General features: G+C 41.5%; 1 protein-coding gene across 15 annotated transcripts in view; it reads left to right on the plus strand.

The window, feature by feature from the left end:
* The window catches only part of hdx (highly divergent homeobox), a 116,566-nt gene that overhangs the window by 77,412 nt on the left and 16,741 nt on the right, over positions 1 to 22,413 (plus strand). For 10 of the 15 annotated variants that reach the window (XM_078211297.1, XM_078211303.1, XM_078211301.1 and 7 more), the window contains one exon: positions 12,929 to 13,075. The exons of the other annotated variants lie outside the window; for them this stretch is intronic. In XM_078211297.1, coding sequence (XP_078067423.1) covers positions 12,929 to 13,075 — 147 coding nt within the window. The remainder of the gene's footprint in view (positions 1 to 12,928; positions 13,076 to 22,413) is intronic. 15 annotated transcript variants of the gene reach the window in all.

Raw genomic sequence — 22,413 nt, forward strand, 5'->3', positions numbered from 1 at the left:
TACAAATCATTGATTTCCTACAGTGCAGAGGAGGCCATTCAGTCCATTGAGCTTGTACCGACAACAATCCCACCTCGGCTCTATCCCTGTAAGCTCATGTATTTACCCTGCTTGTCCCCTCGACACTCGGGCAATTTATCACGGCCAATCTACCTAACCTGCACATCTTTGGCCTGTGGGATGAAACCAGAGCACCTGGAGGAAACACAGGCAGACACGGGAGAATGTGCAAACTCCACACAGGCAGACACCCAAAGGGAGAATGTGAAAACTCCGCACAGGCAGACACCCGAGGGGGGAATTGAACCTGGGTCTCTGGCACTGAGAGGCAGCAGTGCTAACCACTGTGCCACCGTGCCGTCCAGATTTGTAGTTTCAGAAGTTCCAAACTTAGCAAAAGATCTTTGTTCTGATCTGCCTTGCTGGAAAAGTTATAGCTAGTTTTTTTTTCCAGAATCTATACCCCTAGTTATGGTATAGTGCACCTGAAGTGCACTGTTTGAAAGAGTGGTGGAAGCAGATTCAATAGTAATTTTCAAAACTAAATATATACTTGTAAATGAAACATATTGCAGGGCTATGGTAAAGGATAAACCTCTATCTAAATGTGTAGGTTAGATGGATTAGCAGGGTCAACACATGGGGTTGCAGGTGTGGGCAAGATGCTCCAAAGAATTGCTACAGCTTTAATGGGCTGAATGGCCTCCTCCTGCACTGTCGGGATTCTATGATGAAAGAACAAGTTTGTGACTAATAGGACACTACTTTCAACTGGGATATCTCTTTTAAAGAGCTGACACTTACGAAAATGGACCAAATGGTCTTTTTCTATGATGCATTTGAGATTTTTTTCACGCAATGCCCTCTACACCTCTGTCCTGAGCTGTATCCTATATTAACTCTCATCCTGTCCAAAACACTCCAGTATGCAGCCTGCAACTTCCCTTCCTTAGTGAATTGATTTCCAAATCCTTGTTATTTACAGATGTCTTCATGGTGTTATAATAAGTGGCAGTGGTGGAAGAATCAATCCAGACTGGTCTTTAAGTTCAAGTTGGTTTATTGCAAGACACTTCCTTCGTGTTCCTACCTTACAAGAAGCTCTCTTCCCAACCATTCTAGCTGTCTCTATTTATAGGACAGTCAATTTCACATGTTAATTGCCATACACCGTCACTGTTTAGTTCGCAAGCTAGCAATTCCCTTCAGGTAATTGCCAAACATTGTGATTAGTACATTGACACATGGCCTTGCCTCACCTTGACTCCCCTTTTTCAGCCATATATTACTGATCTCATCCTTGCTCTTCCGACTCTGGCCTTGTGTGTTGTTCCTCCTCCCTTCACTGATTTGATTTGATTTATTATTCTCGCATGTATTAGTATACAGTGAAAAACATTGTTTCTTGCATGCTTTACAGACAAAGCGTACCATTCATAGAGAAGGAAAGGAGAGAGTGCAGAATGTACTGATACAGTCATAGCTAGGGTGTAGAGAAAGATCAACTTAATGCAAGGTAAGTCCGTTCAAAAGTCTGACAACAGCAGGGAAGAAGCTGTTCTTGAGTCGGTTGGTATGTGACCTCAGGCTTTTGTATCTTTTTCCCAGTGGAAGACTGTTTCACCATTAACAAAGAGCTTTTTCTGTCCTAACCGCCTGCACCCACCCAACTTCCCTGTAACCCCTTGAGCTGATTCACTATTTTAGAAGAACGACATAGGTCACTATTGAAGATAAGCCTGAGCTGGTGCACGATCACCATTCCTTGCACTTATGCTAGGCCTCTGTTTATGTTTGAACACTGGAGCTGTTCAAAGCTGTTCCATGCCAATTCAAAAAGTCAGCATAGTTAAGAAAGAACATGCACAGCGTCTCTTCTAACTTGGAGCATTCCAGACGTTGCAAATGTCCAGAGCTTGGACATGTATTAGCTACAAATGACTGAATTGGGCAGCTGCAGCACAAGACCTCTTTGCTTTTTATTGTGCCCTAATATCTTTATCAAGATTAAGATTTGGATAGTTGAGAAATAGCAATGGAACAAAGCAATACCTCCTCACCAGTTGCACCAGCTTACAACAAAATTAAGAATGAGTTTTCAAACATGTCAGCAAAAAATTGGCACCCAAGCTCCATCTTGTGGTGATTGTGTGGAGGAAGTTTTGATTTCCTATACCATTGACAGTATAGCATCACGGCTATTTATATTTACAGAATGTTTATATTCTAGCACTTGTCTATCAGCTGTCAAACAGTTCAGTGTTTTTGCATCTTTAAGGGTTTTCAAATCAAAATAAGATTTGATTTAGTGAGCCCATAAAATAATTCTGAACTTATGGTTTAATTAAATATTACTGTGCCAGATTATTCAAAGCCGCTTTCCAGACGGTAATTTAGAATGTAAGACATTATCAAGTTTTCTTTGAGGGCTGTGCCAAACATGTATTATAATTATTTATATCCAATCATTTGGAATAAAACTGTTTTCTTGAATTTAATTGCTATGTGCTGTATCATAAGATTTGGTCATTTAAAAAATATTGGTCTTAACATTTACTCCTGGAATACTGCATTCAGGTCTGGGCTGTATGACGGTAAACGAGCAATAGGAAATATTGAAAGAAACAATTCAAAATATTCAGCAAAAATACATTTAATTGAAAAACAAATACTCAGTAAGAAAGACCCCACCATGACTCTTTCAGGAAATTATGGATAGTATTAGATTAAAAGAAAAAGACTTATAATGTTGCAAAGAACAGGGACAAGTCTGAAGATTGGGAACGATTTAGAAACAAGCCAAGAACCACCAAAAATTTGAAGGAAATGGAAAAAATCAAATATGAGAGTAAACTAGCCAGAAATAGACAAACAGATTGTAAGCCTGTATAAGTATGTAAAAGGAAAAAGAATAGCTAAAGTAAACTTTGGTCCCCTAGAAGCAGAGACAGGAGAAATTATCGTGGGGAATGAGGAAATGGCAGAAGCATTGAACAAGTATTTTGTGTCTGTCTTCAAAGCAAAAGACACAAGTTGCATACCCAAAAGATGGTAACCTAGCAGCTACAAAGAATTGGGGAAGTTCAGCTAATTAAAATCAGCAGAGAAAAGAGAATTGGAAAAACAGGAACTAAAATCCAACAAAACTCCCAAAAGAAATAGCTGCAGAGATAATGACTACATTAGCTGTGATTTTTCAAAACCCCTTAGATTCAGGAGCGGTCCCATCAGATTGAAATTGGCATGCATCACACCACTTTTCAAGAAAGGCAACAGAGAGAAAACTGGGAACTACAGGACAATTAGTTAGTTGTAGGGAAAATGCTGGAATCTTATTATTGGGGATGTCTTAACAATGCACTTAGTATGATTAGAATGAATCAACATGATTTAACAAAAAGGAAATCTTTTTGACAAATTTATTAATGTTCTTTTGAGGATGTAACATAAGAGGGTAGACAAAGTGAAACCATTAGAAGTAGTACATCTGGATTTCCAAAAGGCATTTGATAAGGTGCCATAAAATAGGCAAGGTAATGGCTCATGGAGTTGGGAATAATATATTAGCATGGGTAGAGGATTGGTTAATAGACCAGAAGAAGAGAGTGGACATAAATTGAGCTTTTTCAAGTTGACATTGTGACTAGTGGGGTGTTGCAAGGATCCATGCTGGGGCCTCTGCTATTTACAATCTTTATCACACTTAGACAAAGAGACAGTAATAAATACATGTTTGCTGATGATACAAAGTAAGGTGAAAAGGTAAGCTGAGGGAGGATACAGAGAAGCTGCAAAGAGATATAGGTAAGTTTTCCAAGTGGACAACAAGATGTCAAATTGTGTATAATGTGGGGAAATATTTTTTCAGCATAGAAAAGCAGAGTTGTTCAAAGAGGCTTGGGTGTGCTCGTACAAGGAAAGTTAGCATGCAGGTATAGTGAGCAATTAGGATGGTCAGTGGCTTGTTAACCTTTATTGCAAAGAGATTGGAGTACAGGAATAAAAACATCCTGTTAGAATTTACAGGGCTTTGGTGAGACCACATCTGGAGTTTTGGCCTCCATATTTAGGGAAGGATATAGTTACATTGGAGGTCATATAATGAAGGTTCACCAGATTGGTCCCTGGACTGAGGGAATTGTGCTATGATATGAGGCTGAGTAAATTGGATCTATATTTTCTGGAGTTTAGAAGAATGCAAGGTGATCTCACTGTGCTGCCCCTAATGTGGGGCTGCACAATGACAAAGTGGCTAGCACTGCTGCCTTACAGCACCAGGGACCTGCATTCTATTCTGCCCTTGGGGTGTCTGGAATTTGCACATTCTCCATTTTTATGTGGGTTTCCTCTGGATGCTCCGGTTTCCTCCCTCAGTCCAAAGATCTGTAGGTTAGGTGGAATAGCCATGGTAAATTTGCAGGGTGACGGGGTTAGGGCTGGGGGTTGGGCCTAAGTAAGATGCTCTGTCAGAGAGTTGGTGCAGATTTGATGGGCCAAATGGCCTCCTTCTGTACTGTAGGGAATCTGTGGTTCTATGGTTTAATGACGAGATTCTGTAGAGAATTGATTGGGTAGAGATGCTAAGGGATTTGTTCCTCTGATTGCAAATCTAAAATACACGGGCATGGTCTCAGGATAAGAGATGATCATTTAGAACTGAGAAAAATTACTTCACTCAAAGGGTCTACTCCTGCTCCTGTTTCCTGTGGGCACCGCACTTCACAGTGGAATATATTTTCCCTTTGAGAGGTTGTATTGATGATATCACTGACGATATTGGGGCCAAAAGGATGGTAAGGATGTTTGATGGAGAGAAATTATTTCCTGTGATGGAAGTCCAAAAGAAGGAGGCATAATTTTAAAATTAAACCTGGGCTGTTCACTTCACAGAATGGTGGCGATCTCAACCTCTCCAACAGAAGCTGATGATAGGCCAGTGAAAATTTTAGAACTGCAATTGATTTTTGTTGGGGAGGATATTAACGGTTACAGAACCACAGCATATTAATGGAGTTAAAATACAGATCAATTATGATCTATTTGAATGGGGGAATAGGCTCATGGGGCTGAATGGCCTATTCCTGTGCCTATCCTCAATCACCTTGAAAGTATGAACATAGAACAGTACAGCACAGAACAGGCCCTTCGGCCCACGACGTTGTGCCGACCTTCATCTGAAACCAAGATCAAGCTATCCCACTCCCTACCATCCTGGTGTGCTCCATGTGCCTATCCAATAACCGCTTAAATGTTCCTAAAGTGTATAGAAATGTATGGTGATGGATTGTCTCTTTGTGCTGATGGTGTTTCCAAGATAGTTGTTACATGGTGAATTACAGGATAATAAATAAGCAGTGTGCAATCTGCATCCAAGTTAGCATGGTGGGTTACTCGGTGCTGCCCTTTTTCTTGGTGGTGATGTTGATGGAGGATTCTGGGATGCTGTCTTATTAAAATCCTTCATTGGATCGCTCCGTCAATTTGAGCATCAGTTCCAAGATCTTAGTGAATTGGACTTTGCAGTGTTTGATTGGATTCAGAATGCTAAGTCTTTGCCTATGTTGGATACCTGGCACAATGCTGATAAGTCTGTCCAATTTTAGTAACACTCCCAAGATATGTTTTGGGTATAAATATAAATACTTGAAGCGGGAATCAATGCTTTATTTGGCCGCTATCCAAACACTGTACTTAACCTATAAGACAGTAGCTTCATTTCTGAATTTAAGCCATGTTATTTGCATCCTTAAATAAATGGCATCTGTCATAAGGCTTTTGTGATTTAAAAACAAGGGTTGGATTTAACCACCTATTCATTGTTAGTCGGTGACCCTCGGAATATTTTCCTTCATTGAATTTTATATCTAAATATATCTCAAAAGCAGGCAGAATCAAATTTAGGAGCAAAGACCTCTGAATGATGCCAGGATTGTTTGTTTATGAATTAATAACTTAGGAGGGAGTGTGATTGGGCTTTGTTGAGTGGTTTAGACCTGAGTAAGTAATGATAATGATCCTTCAAGCAGGCATTGAGAGTCAATTGTGAATTGTGGGACTGGGCTCTTGTGCCTAAATTGGGTTTTTACAACTATCTGGTTGCTTTTACAGTCATGTTTAGTTACTGGTGTCTCCCACAAATTAAAATATGTATTTGATTTATTAATTTAACACATGTTGTGTAGGCAGGTGGGGAGGAGTTTTGGTTGGATTCCTGCATGCTGTGGAGTTTTAACTCCACAGTGTGCATCTTTGTTTTTAACAGGTTTCCCATCCAGAAGCTAACTTGATTGGGCTTGGCTCATTGTCAGGCAGGGAACCCTCAGGAGGAGGCCACAGGAGCAGGTAAGTTATTTGTTGCTAGTCTTGGGGGTCGGAGCACATGTTGTGTGTCCCACAGCGGAGACAAAGGTAAGCTTGGTGACCTTTGAGGAAGCAAACCTGGCCCAGAAGGATGCTTACCTTTTTCCCAGAAACCATTCTCATCTCCCTTGAGCTGGCATATTTCTTAAATCCCAGAAAGGTCACATACCAGAGATAAACATGCAAGATAGGCTGCCAGCCTCATAAAATTCAAATGGCCAAACTTCATCCTCAGAGCGGACTGGGGAACCTGGTCCTTGTCCGCCTCCATTAAACCTAAACATGGTTGGATTGGGGTTAGGTTTGAGATTTTAAAAATAAGCACATCCCACCTGACCCCAGTTTTGGGGGTTAAAGTTTCTCCATTGATCTCATGATAGATGTTAGTTACAGAATTGTAACCAATACACCACACTATAGTGCAGTATGTAGAAACACATCATTTCAAAATGTATACCTTGAGACAGAGCTCTGGAATATTTACCTGATTCTATGAAGCTATATGGTTGCCACACCAAGCAATCATTAACAAAAGTCTGAAAGTAGTACCTTTGCACATGGAAAGCCGCGTGTTTAAGAGGGCATGTTAATCTTTTGTGGACTTCTGCTACTTTTTTGGTAGAAGTGTTATTTCCTTGTATTCTGTTTGCTTGTGAATATTTTCCAGTGTAAACAAAATTCAACACTGACTTATCCTGCAGGAAATGAGCCAGTTCTGACAGTTCCTTGTCTCCCAATTGATGGATATTGTAGTTAGACTTGGGTTACATTAACTAACTGCAGCAAAGGTTAAAAGACCAATGCCGAGAATTTCTGCCCACCCCACCCCTGTGTGGGTTTTCTGGTAGTAGAGGCAATTGGCCATTGGCCAGAAGCAGGATCGCCCACTCCCACCAAAGGCAATGGTGTTTTTCATGGCCTCTGCCCCTCTGGCAACCCACCAGCCAATGGCAGGCTGCCTCTGCCACTGGAAAATCCTGCACCCAGTTTTCAACTTGATGATAATGCCATCTGCTATCCAACAGTTTGTGAGAAGAGGTTTGGACGAGAACACTCTTCGGTATTTACTTTCATTTATTACTTGGGATATTTTAAAAGATGTTCAGATGTAACTCCTTTGCCTGCTTATTTTATATTTTAGAATCAGGTGCTGTACAAGCAATCTGGAGCTAGGTTATGTGAATCCTTTGATAGCTAAATATATGTGACCTGCAATGACATTTAAAGGAAGAAATTAGGAAGGGAAAAAGAAAGATAGAAATTTCATTCTCTTTTAGATCTTTGTCAAGCAGAGCCAGGTTTACTCTTAATTTTTGTCACAGCACAGATCATCTTCAACCCAACCAGTTCGTGTCAGTGTATACCCTCCGTGCGAGCAATAGTTCAGATCATATTTGTCCATCCTTTCAAACCCTACCAAGATTCTTAAAGGGAATAGATAAGAATAGATATGCTTGAGGTTACCTCAAACTCCAGAACCATGGGCCATAGCTATTATTATAAAGCAGCATGTCATCTGACTCATCATGTACGATGGCACAGATCATCTGCTAGTCATGGATAAAAATATTGAGTATCATTGCACTATAGATGAACAGAAGTTTCTACAAAGGCAAAGAAGGCCGCACACTGGCTTCTTTTGAACCAGAAATCCAAAAGCAGTTATAATTGTCCATTTAAGCATAATCTAGCACATTATTAAGGTTGGTAGCTCTGCAGTTCTGAGAGAGTGGGGCATTGTCAAAGCTATCACTTTCCAATTCACCGTGAACTAATGTCCCTTATGCCTGCAGAGATTGATGTAAAAGATCCCACCGAACTACAGCAAGAAGAGAAGGGAGGTTCTTCCATTATCCTGTTTCAACATTTATCTCTCAACCAGAACCACTGCACCCGATTTTATCTCCTTGTGTATAAACTTGGCTATTTTGGGTGGGGGAGTTGAAATTAGGTTATTAATAAAAAACAAAACTGAATGCAAAGGATTCAAGACTATCGCGCAGCTTGCACATGAGTTTGCCTATGAAACAACTGACTACATCTTGTGAAAGTAATTTATTGGCTGAGGAGCATTTTGTATATACAGAGGTCCTAAAAGGGACTCTATTTTTCATTCTTAGCATTCTCAGGAGTTATAAGCAGTTGCAACTGGGATTGTCCAGTTAGACCATCATACTGAACAGTTGAGCTGTAAATGTTTGCGGTCTGCAAAAGTTTGCAGCAGGATTGAAGGCAGTCTGCCAAACTGTACTGTGACTTGCTTGTTCAACTTGGACTTAGACTTGTAAAGTTACATGATGTTACACGTGAGAAGAAAGCAACTTGATCTTAAAGGGATAGGCTTAGAGTACAACTTCATCTCAACAGCTATTGATCGCAATTGCATGCCACGTGAACAGTAAGCAATGCCACAAGAGAACTGCGGGGTTAACTATATCTATTTTGCCTATTAGTTAGTTAGGCTGGAGCTTGAAAGATGTATTTAGTTTCAAAGTTACTTAGATCTGTAGAAGACTGATGATTATATATATATATATATAAGTTTTTAAAATCCTGATATTAAGCTTTGTACTTGCCAGATCTGGCAGCATCTGTGGAGAGAGACACACAAAATTAACATTTCAGGTCAATGATCTTCCTTCAGAATTGTGGAGCTTGCACGTTCCTGGCAGATCTGACCCATCATTTTGTCCGTGCTGAAACATTTTCCTACATCTCATTGACTGCTGAGAAGGTCACCGTCCTTCAGCACCCAGCCTTACTTCCTGTTTGATTTTAGAAAGAAAAGGTCTTATGTTCTTCAGTTCAGCTTTTTGTTTACAGGTCGCTCACTTAATTCAATCCTGTTCCATTTAATTCACTCCAGTTCACTTTGTTCTTTCTTAGTCTATGTCTGAGTTCACATCCCACCATAGCCTAATCCCCCTTATCTATCTGTAACCTCTTCCAAACCTCCACTCCTCGAACTCTGCATTCCTCCAACTTTATTGGAGGAATCTTGTGATTTAGAACCCCTCCTCACTCCTCCGAACCTCCACAAACTCATCACGGTCCCTTCACCTCACAATTAGTGCTTCACCAAGCTCCAGAATTCCTTCACCAAGCCTCTTCACCTCTCTTCTCTTTCCAGAAAGTTTTATCACTCATAATAACTCTTCCTTTGGCTTGCTGTCAATTTTTGTCATATTTATGCTTATATGAAGTGTCTTGGAACTCTTAAAAGCAATATATAAATGCAAGTTAGTATTGCCAGCAAGCATGATCATTTCACTTTTATGTAGGTATTCATGTTCGTTTCAAAGCTTCCACACATTGAGGCACATTTAGATGGTTAGAGTTGTGGTTCAAATCCTATCATGGCAAATTGTGAAGCAGAACTCAAATTTGGACACTGATGGCCAGGACCAGGAAAAAAATATTGAAAAACTGCCAGACAGGACTAAAAACCCAACTGGCTGACTCGCCTGTTAGCCCTACCCAATCTGCCTCAAAAGAAAACCTAGGAATGAACAATAAATGCAAACTTACTGGTGCCATTCATATCCAGAGAATAGACAAAAAATAAACCTAAAGGCTTTGATGCTGTGCTCAGTGAAATGGGACATAAGCTTACTGCAACTGTTTTTCAAATGATGGGATCTGGAACTTTGAACAGGATCGTGAGCACTGAAAACACTAGTTCATCCTCTTGTGGATCAGCCTGGGGGCAGGTCCAAAATCTCCCTTGGAAATTCTGATTGATTATTCCCTTTTAATTTATTTGCCAGTATTTTCATAAGTAAGAAATAAGATCAGGAGTCAGCCATTCAGCCCTTCTCACCTGGTCCATCGTTCTGTAAGACCATAGCAGAACTGCTTCTATGTCAACTCTACCTTCCCATACTATTCCCACATCCCCAAATTCCATCTGGATCCAAACATAGGTTGATGTTTGTCTCAAATATATTCCAAGACTAAGCATCTTCAGCTGTGTAATGTATAGAATTCGAAGATCCACAACCCTTTGAGTGAAGAAATTTTTTCTCACCTTGGGCCGAACCCTTATTCTGAGTCTGTGACCCCTAATTCCAGATCCCCTGCCTGGGGAAACATCCTCCCAATGTTCACACTGTCAAGCTCCTCAAGAATGTTATACAGTTCACAAATCACCTCTCATTCTTCTAAGTTCCAAGGAATGTAAGTCTGGTCTACTGAAACTCCTAATAGGATAGTCCTCTCATTTCAGGGATCAGACTAGGGACCTTCACTGCACTCCCTCTCAGGCAAGTATATTCTTGGTTAAAGAATCTACACAATACTCAAATACCCACTCATGCCCTGTATAATTGTAGTAAGACGTCATTATTCTTGTACTCCAATTCCTGTGTAACAAAAGCTAACTTGCTTTTTGCCTCATTGCTTACTATACCTGCATGTTAACTTAATGTGATTCATGTACAAGGACAGCGAGGTGCCTCTGAATGCAAACATTTCCAAGTCTCCCAGCATACAAAAATTATTTGGCTTCTCTATTTTTTCCTTCCAAAGAGGGTTATTTCACACTTCCGCACATTATATTCCATTTGCCTACATACTTAACCTGCCTAGAGCACTTTTGTAGTCTGTTTCCGTGGTCCCCACAGTTTAGATTTCCACCTGACAGTATCAACAAACTTGGAAACATTACATTTGTCCCCTTACCTGAGTCATTGATATAAATTGTAGGTAGCCAAGGTCCCAGCACAGATTCTGTAGTACCCCTATGCTTATAATCTGTCAATTTGAAAATCGATCCATTTATTCCTACTCTGCTTCATAGCATCCTACAGTGTAGAAAGAAGGAGACAATTTGGTCCATCGAGCCTGACGAACTGACGAAAATCCCACCCAAGCCCTATCCCCATAACCCCATGTATTTACCCTGCTAATCCCCCTGACACTAATGGACAATTTAGCATGGCAAATCCACCTAACCTGCACATCTTTGGACTGTGGGCGGAAACTGGAGACCCAGAGAAAACCCACACAGACATTGGGAGAACGTGCAAACTCTGCACAGACAGTGACCCGAGGCCGGAATTGAACCCTGGTCCCTGGAAGTGTGAGACAGCAGTGCTAGCCACCGTGCCGCCCAGCTTCCTGTCCATTAATCAGTTCTTAATTCATGCTATTATATTTACCCCCAATCCCATCAGACCTAATTATGTGTAATAACCTGTGTGTCAACCTCTTGACTGCTTTTTGAAAATCCAAATACACTGCAGTATACCCACTGGTTTTTCTCTTATTTTGCCTCTTAGTTTTCGAAACACCCTTAACTGTTTTACTTTCATAAATCAGTGATGCTGCCTATTCATAAACATATCCCTAACAATAGATTCAAGCAGCTTCTCCAGAACTGATTTCAGACTAACTGGTCTATAGTTCCTTACCATAGAATCCCGACAGAGTAGAGGGAGGCCAATCAGCCCAGTGAGTCTGCACCAACTCTCTGAAAGACCATTTTACCCCCTACCCATCCCTGTAACCCCACACATTTACCATGGATTACCACATTTACCACCTAACCTACACATCTTTGGACTGTGGGAGGAAACTGGAGCACCCAGAAAAAATTCACGCAGATACTGAGAGAACATGCTAACTCCACACAGACTGTCATCGGAATCAAACCTGGGTCCTTGACGCTTTCAGTCACAGTGCTAGCCACCGTGCCACCCAGTTGTTCCTTGTTTTGTTTTTTTTTCTCTCTCACCCTTTCTACGTTTGCTACCTTCTAATCCATCAAGATGGTGCCGGAATCTAGAGGATTCCTTAAAATGAAAACCAATACCTCTGTTATTTTTCTAGCTATCACTATTAAAACCTTAGGATGTAGGCTGCGGCGTCTTGTGGATCAATCAACATTTTGTCCCATTAATTTCTCCAGTACAATTTATTAACTCGTACTGATTTCTTTAAGCAGCTCATTCCTGTTAGATCCTTGATTTCCCACAATTTCTGGAAAACTGGAAAAGCTGTGTACATATTTTCACACAGGCTCTTTTTTTAAAAGCGCTTCCATCCTTCGTGTTTAGTATCAAATTTGACCACATTGCACAATTCGGTGCAGCACATGGACAACATGAAGTAAACAATGGCCACTTTCTACCGCTACCCAAAGTGGCAGTCTGGTTGTTAAACTCATTATTTAACCTTATTTCACATTTTAATGCAATTGAACAATTAAATTATTATACAAGCTTAAACAGATGTGATTCCAAAATTCTCTTCCAACATCTAATAGTCGGAAGATATTCCTTCTCCTGGAGTTGCAAGCTTGAAACTGGAGCTCATTGTTTACATACTGGGAGGCAGATTTTAATAGCAAAGTCCTCTCATTTTAAAAAAAGGGTTGACTAACTTACAGATTCCTGGCTTGAGTTGCACAATCATATTATACCTAATAAGCAGCATAAGTAATCAAAATAATTTTAATGCCTTATGTAAATTCTGAATTGCAAATTGCCTCATTTTGAAGCATTTCACTTACAGTTTTCATAATGCATTATTTACATTTTTGTCATACTAAGCTTTCTCTTTACTTAAGCTGCAGGATCGTACCCAGTTTAGTGAGAGTGATCTGGCTGTTCTGAAAAAATATTGGGATGTGGGTATGACCAGCCTTGGTTCAATATGCAGAGAAAAAATAGAAGCGGTCGCCATGGAATCAAATGTCGACTGTGAGATTGTCAAGGTAAGAATGTTGCCTTGGTGCTTTTATACTTTCCTTACCATCAGTGGGTTTTTTGTATCTTGGGAGCTTTAAGTGATGTTGATGAAACCATTCTCAGCTTACACAAGGCCAAATGCAAGTACATCTTATTCGATTGTTTCTTAAAATAGATCAACAGTGTTGTACAATGAAGTGCAACGTCAGCTGCTTCACGTACTGAGGTCAGGATGTTATTAATCTGTGCCAAAAATAGACCATATTTGCAGACTCGGCTTTCTGAAGGTTTCGAAGTTATTGAATGACTGGCAGCATCTTATCCAGACTGATATTTTATGTCAATGTTATGAGAACTAAGTCATAGATTACATTTCTGTTCATAATCTTGTGTGTGCAGAGGACTCTGCCGATTCTAACTATTATTACTACATATACAAATATGTGGAATGTGACAATGACCTACGTCTTCACACCAAAGTCCTTGGACTATATTGTTGCTGTCATTTTGAAAACAGTGTATTTGATGACATCATAATCATGTCAGAAATGGGCTACCACTGCAATAGTTTGCAAGTCTGAATGTTAAATGGGAGGAGGAAAGGAGGTAAAAGAGAATGTTTTACCTCAAAAGAATGCAATGCTTTTACCTCATACCTTTGCAACATTAAATTATTTTATGCATAATGAGTTGCTGGTTATCCTTAATTTCCATATTAATTCCAGCATGGATTCCAATTCCACAAACATCTGCAAATACCAAGGTAAAGCTATGGCTACAGCCCTCTACCCCCCAACCTGCCACCAAGGCTGATTACCTAATCCCAAACGGAGACACTACCCTGCTCATTGCCTCAGCTCTGTATCTGACTTACACCTGGATGGGCCTACTCCCCTTCAGTGCCTGAGACCCAGGCCCCAGCATTGCCCCAAGCATGAGAGCTCTTGCTCCACATAGCATAACCTTAGGCACTGGCACAACATTCAGCCTTAACTGAGCCTGAGAGCCCATCCAGAGCCACACAGTAATACCTCATGTCATCACTAACTAGAAACATTTGGAAATTAGAAGTACTGCTGTTGGTCTTTATTTTAATGGTGACAAGGTGGGCTCAATTAAGGGCAAGATGAGTAGGCTGGCAAATATAGAATAAGAAGAGAATTATTACATGATTTTGTAAAGTAGGAGAATAAACCTGTTTGTCCAGGTTTTTAAATTGCATTTGGAGAAAACTTTCGCTTTTTAAACATCTATTGTAAGCATCATTTAGTCCTAGATCAATCATTGTCACAACAGTGTTCTTTATTCCAATTTCGAAAGAACATCCCCTACTGAACCAGTATGTCATTCCACAATCAACCCTGTTAGGTCCAGAGTTAGGTATAGAACATAGAACAGTACAGCACAGAACAGGCCCTTCGGCACACGATGTTGTGCCGATCTTTATCTGAAACCAAGATCAAGCTATCCCACTCCCTATCATTCTAGTGTGCTCCATGTGCCTATCCAATAACCGCTTAAATGTTCCTAAAGTGTCTGACTCCACTATCACTGCAGGCAGTCCATTCCACACCCCAACCACTCTCTGCGTAAAGAACCTACCTCTGATATCCTTCCTATATCTCCCACCACGAACCCTATAGTTATGCCCCCTTGTAATAGCTCCATCCACCCGAGGAAATAGTCTTTGAACGTTCACTCTATCTATCCCCTTCATCATTTTATAAACCTCTATTAAGTCTCCCGTCAGCCTCCTCCGCTCCAGAGAGAACAGCCCTAGCTCCCTCAACCTTTCCTCATAAGACCTACCCTCCAAACCAGGCAGCATCCTGGTAAATCTCCTTTCCACTCTTTCCAGCGCTTCCACATCCTTCTTATAGTGAGGTGACCAGAACTGCACACAATATTCCAAATGTGGTCTCACCAAGGTCCTGTACAGTTGCAGCATAACCCCACGGCTCTTAAACTCCAACCCCTGTTAATAAAAGCTAACACACTATAGGCCTTCTTCACAGCTCTATCCACTTGAGTGGAAACCTTTAGAGATCTGTGGATATGGACCCCAAGATCTCTCTGTTCCTCCACAGTCTTCAGAACCCTACCTTTGACCCTGTAATCCACATTTAAATTAGTCACCTCACATTTATCAGGGTTAAACTCCATTTGCCATTTTTCAGCCCAGCTTTGCATCCTATCTATGTCTCTTTGCAGCCTACAACAGCCCTCCACCTCATCCACTACTCCACCAATCTTGGTGTCATCAGCAAATTTACTGATCCACACTTCAGCCCCCTCCTCTAAGTCATTAATAAAAATCACAAAGAGCAGAGGACCAAGCACTGATCCCTATATATGGAGGTATAGCTCACAACTGTTAAGGATGGATATTTCCTTCCTCCAAGGGCATTGGTGAAGCTGTTAGTTTTTAAGACAATTCTACAACTTTTCTGTACTTAAGTTACTAAGACAACAGGACCGGATGTGATGTATCCAAGGATGCAGAGGGAAGCGAGAATGGAAATTGCAAAATCACTGGCCATGATTTTTCAGTCTTTCTTAGACTCTGAGGTGGTCCCAAAGCACTTGAGAATTGCAAATATTTCACCCGTGTACAAAAGAAGGTGCAAGGATAAGCTCAGCAACTTTAGGCCAGTCAGTTTAACTTTGGTGGTGCGGAAACTTCTAGAAATATTAATTTGGGACAAAATTGATAGTCACATGGACAAAGAGTTAACTAAGGAAAATGAGCATGGATTTCTTAAGGGAAAAATCACGTTAGACTAACTTGCTGGAGTTTTTTGAGGAGATTACAAAAAGGGTTGATGAAGGTAATGCTGTTGGGATGGTGTGCATGGAGTTTCAAAAGACATTTGATACACTGTGACATGGCAGACTTGTGAGCAAAGTTATAGATACCATGGAATAAAAGGGACCGTGGCAACATGGATATGGAATTGGCTGAGCAATAGCAAACAGAGTTTAAGTGGATAATGGATGTTATTCCTGCTGAAGGAAGGTTTCTAATGGAATTCACCAAGGAGTCAGTATTGTTACCTTGTTTTTTCCTTGCACATTAATAATCTAGCGGATGATCTTACTGGTTCATCCCACCAGTCAATGGGTGTGGTGAACCGGTAAAATCGCAAGGGAGGCAAAAAACTGGTTTTGCGCCCAGTTTCTTGCCTCTTGCGATACTACCGGCACTATGAAACCAATTTGAGGGCACGAAGCTGATTTAAATATTAATTTCCATATTATTAATGACCCCGGGACGGAATTGTCCTGGCTCACTTGCCTTAACAGCCTCGCTGGTTGCCCCCCCCCAAGTTGCAGTGCCTCTTGGGCAGTCAGCCTGGCACTGCCCAACAGGCACCAGGCAATGCCAAGGGGTAGTTGGGGGGCAGGGTCTAAGGGAAGGCGGGGGGGGCTGCGCACTCTGTAGTCAGGGACTGGCCAGGCAGGGGCTATGGAAGTGCAGATCAGGGAGGCCAGTGTTTTTTGCGGGTGCGATATCCAGAGGGTTGGGGGCGTTAGGGCCAATATCAGGGGAGGTGGGGGGAGTGACAGATCTCTCAGTGTACTGTGTAAACTTGTGCACTGAACACAGAGATCAAGGCACGTGCAAAATAGCACAGCTCGCAGTCAACAGCCAGCTTCCCAGCTGGAATACACTCCATCCACTCTCCTTACTGGCGTGAATCACACTTTGCCTCATTGTTTTCTCTAAGTGGCATAAGATTGTATCTGACAGCTTGCCCCAAAATGGGCACATTTCGCCCCCATTTTCACGCTCGTTTGGCACTTAGAATTTTTTTTGGTAAGATCAGGCCCCTAGACTTTGATGTACGGGCACAATTTCAAGTTTGTGGATGATACAAAACTTGGAAGTAAAATGAATTGAGCTGGATAGCATAGAACATAAAAGGGACATTGACAAGTTTGTGAAATGAGCAGACAGGTAGCAGATTAAGTTCAATGCAGTTAAGTGTGAGGTGATTCATTTTGGTAGGAAGAACATGGAGAAGCAATACACAATAAAGGATACAAGTCTAAAAGGATTGGAGAAGCAGGGCAAATTGGTTGTATATGTGAATAAATCATTGAAAGTGACAGATCAGTTATAGAGAGAAGTTAAAGTGTACTGTACCTTGGGCTTTATAATAGAGGCATAGAGTACAAGAGCAAGGGGGTATATTGAATTTGTGTAAGTCCCTAGTTTGGCCTCAGCTGGAGTATTATGTCCAATTCTTGGCGCCGCAGTTTAGGAAAGATGTGAAGGCATTAAAAAGGGTGCAGAAAAGATTTGCAGGAATGGTTCCATGGATGAAGAACTTCAGTTATGAAAGTTTAAAGTTTATTTATTAGTGTCACAAGTAGGCTTACAGTAACACTGCAATGAAGTTACGGTGAAAATCGCCACACTCCAGCGCCTGCTGGGGTACACTGAGGGACAATTTAACATGGCCAATGCACCTAACGAGCACATCTTTCGGACTGTGAGAGGAAACCAGAGCACCCAGAGGAAACACACGTAGACACGGAGAACCTGCAGACAGTGACTCCCAAGCCGGGAATCGAACCCGGGTCCCTGGCGCTGTTGGGCAGCAGCGCTAACCACTGTGCCACCGTGCCGCTCCAAAAGGTAGATTGGAGAAGTTAGGACTGTTTTTCTTAGAGAAGAGGACTGAGAGATTTAATAGAGACATGCAACGTCATGAAGGGTCTGGTTAAAGTAGATAGGGAAAAATAGTTCCCACTCATGAAAGGATCAAGAATGAGAGGCCATAGATTTAAAGTAATTAGAAAAAGAAACATTTGATATGAGGAGAAACTTTCTTACGCAGCATGTGGTTATGGTTTGGAATGCACTGCCTAAGAGTGTGGGTTCAATTGGAGCATTCAAAAGAGACTGTTATCTGAAAAGGAAGAATTGCAGGGTTACAAGGAGAAGACAGAGGAATTGTACTAGGGGAGTTGCTCATTCAGAGAGCTGATGGGCCAAATGGTTGCCTCCTGCACTGTAACGATTCTGTGAACGTCATGGCCACTTTTACCGATGCTAGCTTTTTTTAAAAACGGAATTAAACTTCTCCAACCACCCTGTTGAGATTAGAAACAGATTATTAATTCAGGGATCTGAATTATAACTACTGCACCACTATACCAAAGTGTTTGTCCACATGTTGAAGTTAAGGGTGTCCAAGTTTAGATTTTTGAATCATGTTTCTGCTGAAGCAATTAGAAAATAAAGATTGTTTCGATTTTTTTGACGCAAAGTTTATTCCAGCAAGTTTTTGAAAAAGACACTTGAACAAAAGGCGGTTAATACACTAAGTAGATTTCAAAGAGGCTAAACAATAAGCAGTTAATTGATGTATCTGTGCAATCAAAGAATTCCTCAAACCTTTTGTGTTGGAAAGTTCTTAGATCTTTACCATTCTGTTAACAGAGAGAGAGATTAACAAATAGGGCAGAGATGCATTGAAAGACGGGGTGGGATTTTATGGCCTCACTAGTCCCGAAACTGTAAAATCCCACCCGAGGTCAACAGATCTTCCCATTGTCCGACCCTTGCCCGCTCCAATTCCTGTGGCAGACGGAGCAGTAACATTTTGGCCAGGAAGTCTGCAGTGAAAAGCTGCCTTGTTGAAAGGAAGGCTATTATGGCCTTCACTGAAGTGAAGCAGTTAAAGATGCTAGAAGATACTTGGAACACGCTATTTAAGTCAAATTTACCCACGGATGTTGGCGGGGGTGGAGGAGTGTGTTATATTCTTTATTTTGTTGTAAATATATGTTATATAAATAGCGATTAACTAAGCAAATCTAATCATAACTGCTCTGTTCACTTGATGTGAAATAAAGCGGCTTAACGATTTATCTTGAGGTTCATATCAACAAGCGTGCTTTCAGCCAGCCTTTAGTCAGAGTGTAGAAGCATTCATGCAAGAACCATAAATATCCAGTTTGAATACCTAAGGAGTTTTAAGATCTCTGAGTTACGCTATCAAATAAGTTATTTCAGGAAACCATGTCAAATCCCATAAAATCTCATGGAAGTGTCTCAAATCTCATTAAAAATATAAGACACTCGGCCACTTATGACTTGGAACCTGTGAAAGTATCTTTGGCAAACCCAAATGTGTAGTTGAAGAAGTATTTTAACTGTTTTTAATCAGTATGCTGCAACAGAAAGAAAAGGTAGCAAGGCAAACATAGAAAAATGAAACACCAAATAAAATAAACATTGCAGTACTCCTGAGAAATGGAGAATCCCACTTTGAAAATCTTGTAGCAAGATTGCATTCAGTTGTGCTACTGAATGAGTTGTTACTAGCAATAAAGAGCCGTAAAAGAGAATTTTCATCTTTCAAGTATTTGTTATGATAGCATCTCGTCCTCCAGGGAAATTGAGGGATTGGTCAAAAAGAAAAGAGTGGCGTATGTTAGGTCCAGGCAGCTAAAAACGGAGGGAGCTCTGGAGGAATACAAAGAAAGTAGGAAAGAACTCAAACGAGGAATTAGAAGGGCAAAAAGGGGTCACGAAATGTCCTTGGCAGACAGGATTAAGGAGAATCCCAAGGCATTTTATTCATACGTTAGGAACAAAAGGGTTGTCAGAGAAAAAATCGGACCTCTCAGGGACAAAAGTGGGGAATTGTGCTTGGAGCCCAAAGAAGTAGGGGAGATCCTAAATGAATACTTTGCGTTGGTATTCACAAAGGAGAGGGATGTGTTGACTGGGAGTGTCTTGGAGGGGAGTGTTGACCCGTTAGAGAAAATCTCCATTACAAGGGAGGAAGTGTTAGGTTTTTTTAGGGAATATAAAGACTAACAAATCCCCAGGGCCTGATGGAATCTATCCAAGGCTGCTCAGGGAGATGAGAGATGAAATCGCTGGGCCTCTGATGCAAATCTTTGTCTCGTCACTGGACACAGGTGAGGTCCCAAAGGACTGGAGGATAGCTAATGTGGTCCCGTTATTTAAGAAGGGTAGGAAGGATAACCCGGGAAATTATAGGCCGGTGAGCTTGACGTCCGTGGTCGGGAAGTTGTTGGAGAGGATTCTTAGAGATAGGATGTATGCGCATTTAGAAAGGAATAAACTCATTGACGATAGTCAGCATGGTTTTGTGAGAGGGAGGTCATGCCTCACTAACCTGGTGGAGTTTTTTGAAGAAGTGACCAGAATGGTTGACGAGGGAAGGCCGTGGATGTCATCTATATGGACTTTAGTAAAGCGTTTGACAAAGTCCCTCATGGTAGGTTGGTGCAAAAGGTTGGATCTCATGGGATAAAGGTGGCTAGATGGGTGGAGAACTGGCTTGGTCACAGAAGACAGAGGGTGGTAGTGGAAGGGTCTTTTTCCTGCTGGATGCCTGTGACTAGTGGTGTTCTAAGCCCCTTCTTCAGGTGAGTGGGAATTCTGTTCACAAACAGAGCATATAAAGACACAAACTCAATTTACATGAATAATGGTCAAGTCTTGATGCTCTCTCCATTCACATTGTTTTGTTTCTTAAAGACTTGATTAGTTGTAAGTATTCGCATTCCAACCATTATTCATGTAAATTGAGTTTGTGTCTTTATATGCTCTGTTTGTGAACAGAATCCCCACTCACCTGAAGAAGGGGCTTGCAGCTCCAAAAGCTTGTGTGGCTTTTGCTACCAAATAAACCTGTTGGACTTTAACCTGGTGTTGTTAAACTTCTTACTGTGTTTACCCCAGTCCAACGCCGGCATCTCCACATCATGACGAGTGGTGTTACGCAGGGCTCTGTATTGGGACCTCTGCTGTTTGTGATTTATATAAACGATCTGGAAGAAGGTGTAACTGGGGTGATCAGTAAGTTTGCGGACGACACGAAAATGGCTGGACTTGCAGATAGTGAGGAACATTGTCAGAGGCTACAGAAGGATATAGATAGGCTGGAAATTTGGGCAAAGAAATGGCAGATGGAGTTCAATCCAGATAAATGCGAAGTGATGCATTTTGGTAGAACTAACGTAGGGGGGAGCTATACGATAAATGGCAGAACCATAAAGGGTGTAGATACGCAGAGGGACCTGGGTATGCAAGTCCACAGATAATTGAAGGTGACGTCACAGGTGGAGAAGGTAGTGAATAAGGCATATGGCATGCTTGCCTTTATAGGACGGGGCATAGAGTATAAAAGTTGGAGTCTGATGTTGCAGTTGTATAGAACGTTGGTTCGGCCGCATTTGGAATACTGCGCCCAGTTCTGGTCGCCACACTACCAGAAGGACGTGGAGGCTTTAGAGAGAGTGCAGAGGAGGTTTACCAGGATGTTGCCTGGTATGGAAGGGCTTAGTTATGCGGCGAGATTGGATAAACTGGGGTTGTTCTCACTGGAAAGACGGAGGATGAGGGGTGACCTAATAGGGGTGTATAAAATTATGAAAGGCATAGATAGGGTGAACGGTGGGAAGCTTTTTCCCAGATTGGTGGTGACGTTCACGAGGGGTCATAGGTTCAAGGTGAGGTGGGGGGGGGGGGGGGAGGGGGAGGGTGGGGGGGGAGGTTTAACACGGATATCAGAAGGACGTATTTTACGCAGAGGGTGGTGGGGGCCTGGAATGCGCTGCCGGGCAAGGTGATGGAGGCAGACACACTGGGAACGTTTAAGACTTATCTAGACAGCCACATGAACGGAGTGGGAATGGAGGGATACAAAAGAATGGTCTAGTTTGGACCAGGGAGCGGCGCGGGCTTAGAGGGCTGAAGGACCTGTTCCTGTGCTGTATTGTTCTTTGTTCTTCTTTGTTCCTAACTGAGATTTATGATCTATCTCAACTCCAACTTCTTAGTTTCTCTTGATTTTGAGCACCAGACTGCAAGGAAATGGGGCTATCCCAGCATTTGTATCAGTGATGAAAGTTTGCTATTGTAACTGCAGCCCCAGTGAGAGCCCCGTGACCCAAAGCAGCTATGTGATTAGATCGGACAGCAAACTCATAATAATGCAGAGCCAAATTGTCATCTTCTACTGTTTTGGCAAACATGTTTTGCTCTTTTACTGGTATTTGTTATGAGGGCAACTCCTTCAGTGTGTAACTGTCTTACAACCGAGAATCTCACACCAAGAATTTACCCAATGTTTGCAATTCTGCTTAGCTAAGAACTCTTAACATGTGTTATGCTGTCAGCCAATGTCCTGTTAACATCAGTCTCAAATGATGTGTAAAGAGTATTGCTGAAGTCGTTTCGTGAAACTTAAAGGTTATCCTTGATCGTATTTGCAGTTAATAAATCCACTGCAGAATTTCTGGAGTTTAAAATTCTGCCTAACGATAACCGGGTCACTGAGCAACCTGACAATGCACAGTACCTGTTATGACCAGA

This window comes from Mustelus asterias, chromosome 4, assembly GCF_964213995.1.
Source record: "Mustelus asterias chromosome 4, sMusAst1.hap1.1, whole genome shotgun sequence".
In the NCBI taxonomy this organism is placed as follows: Eukaryota; Metazoa; Chordata; class Chondrichthyes; order Carcharhiniformes; family Triakidae; genus Mustelus; species Mustelus asterias.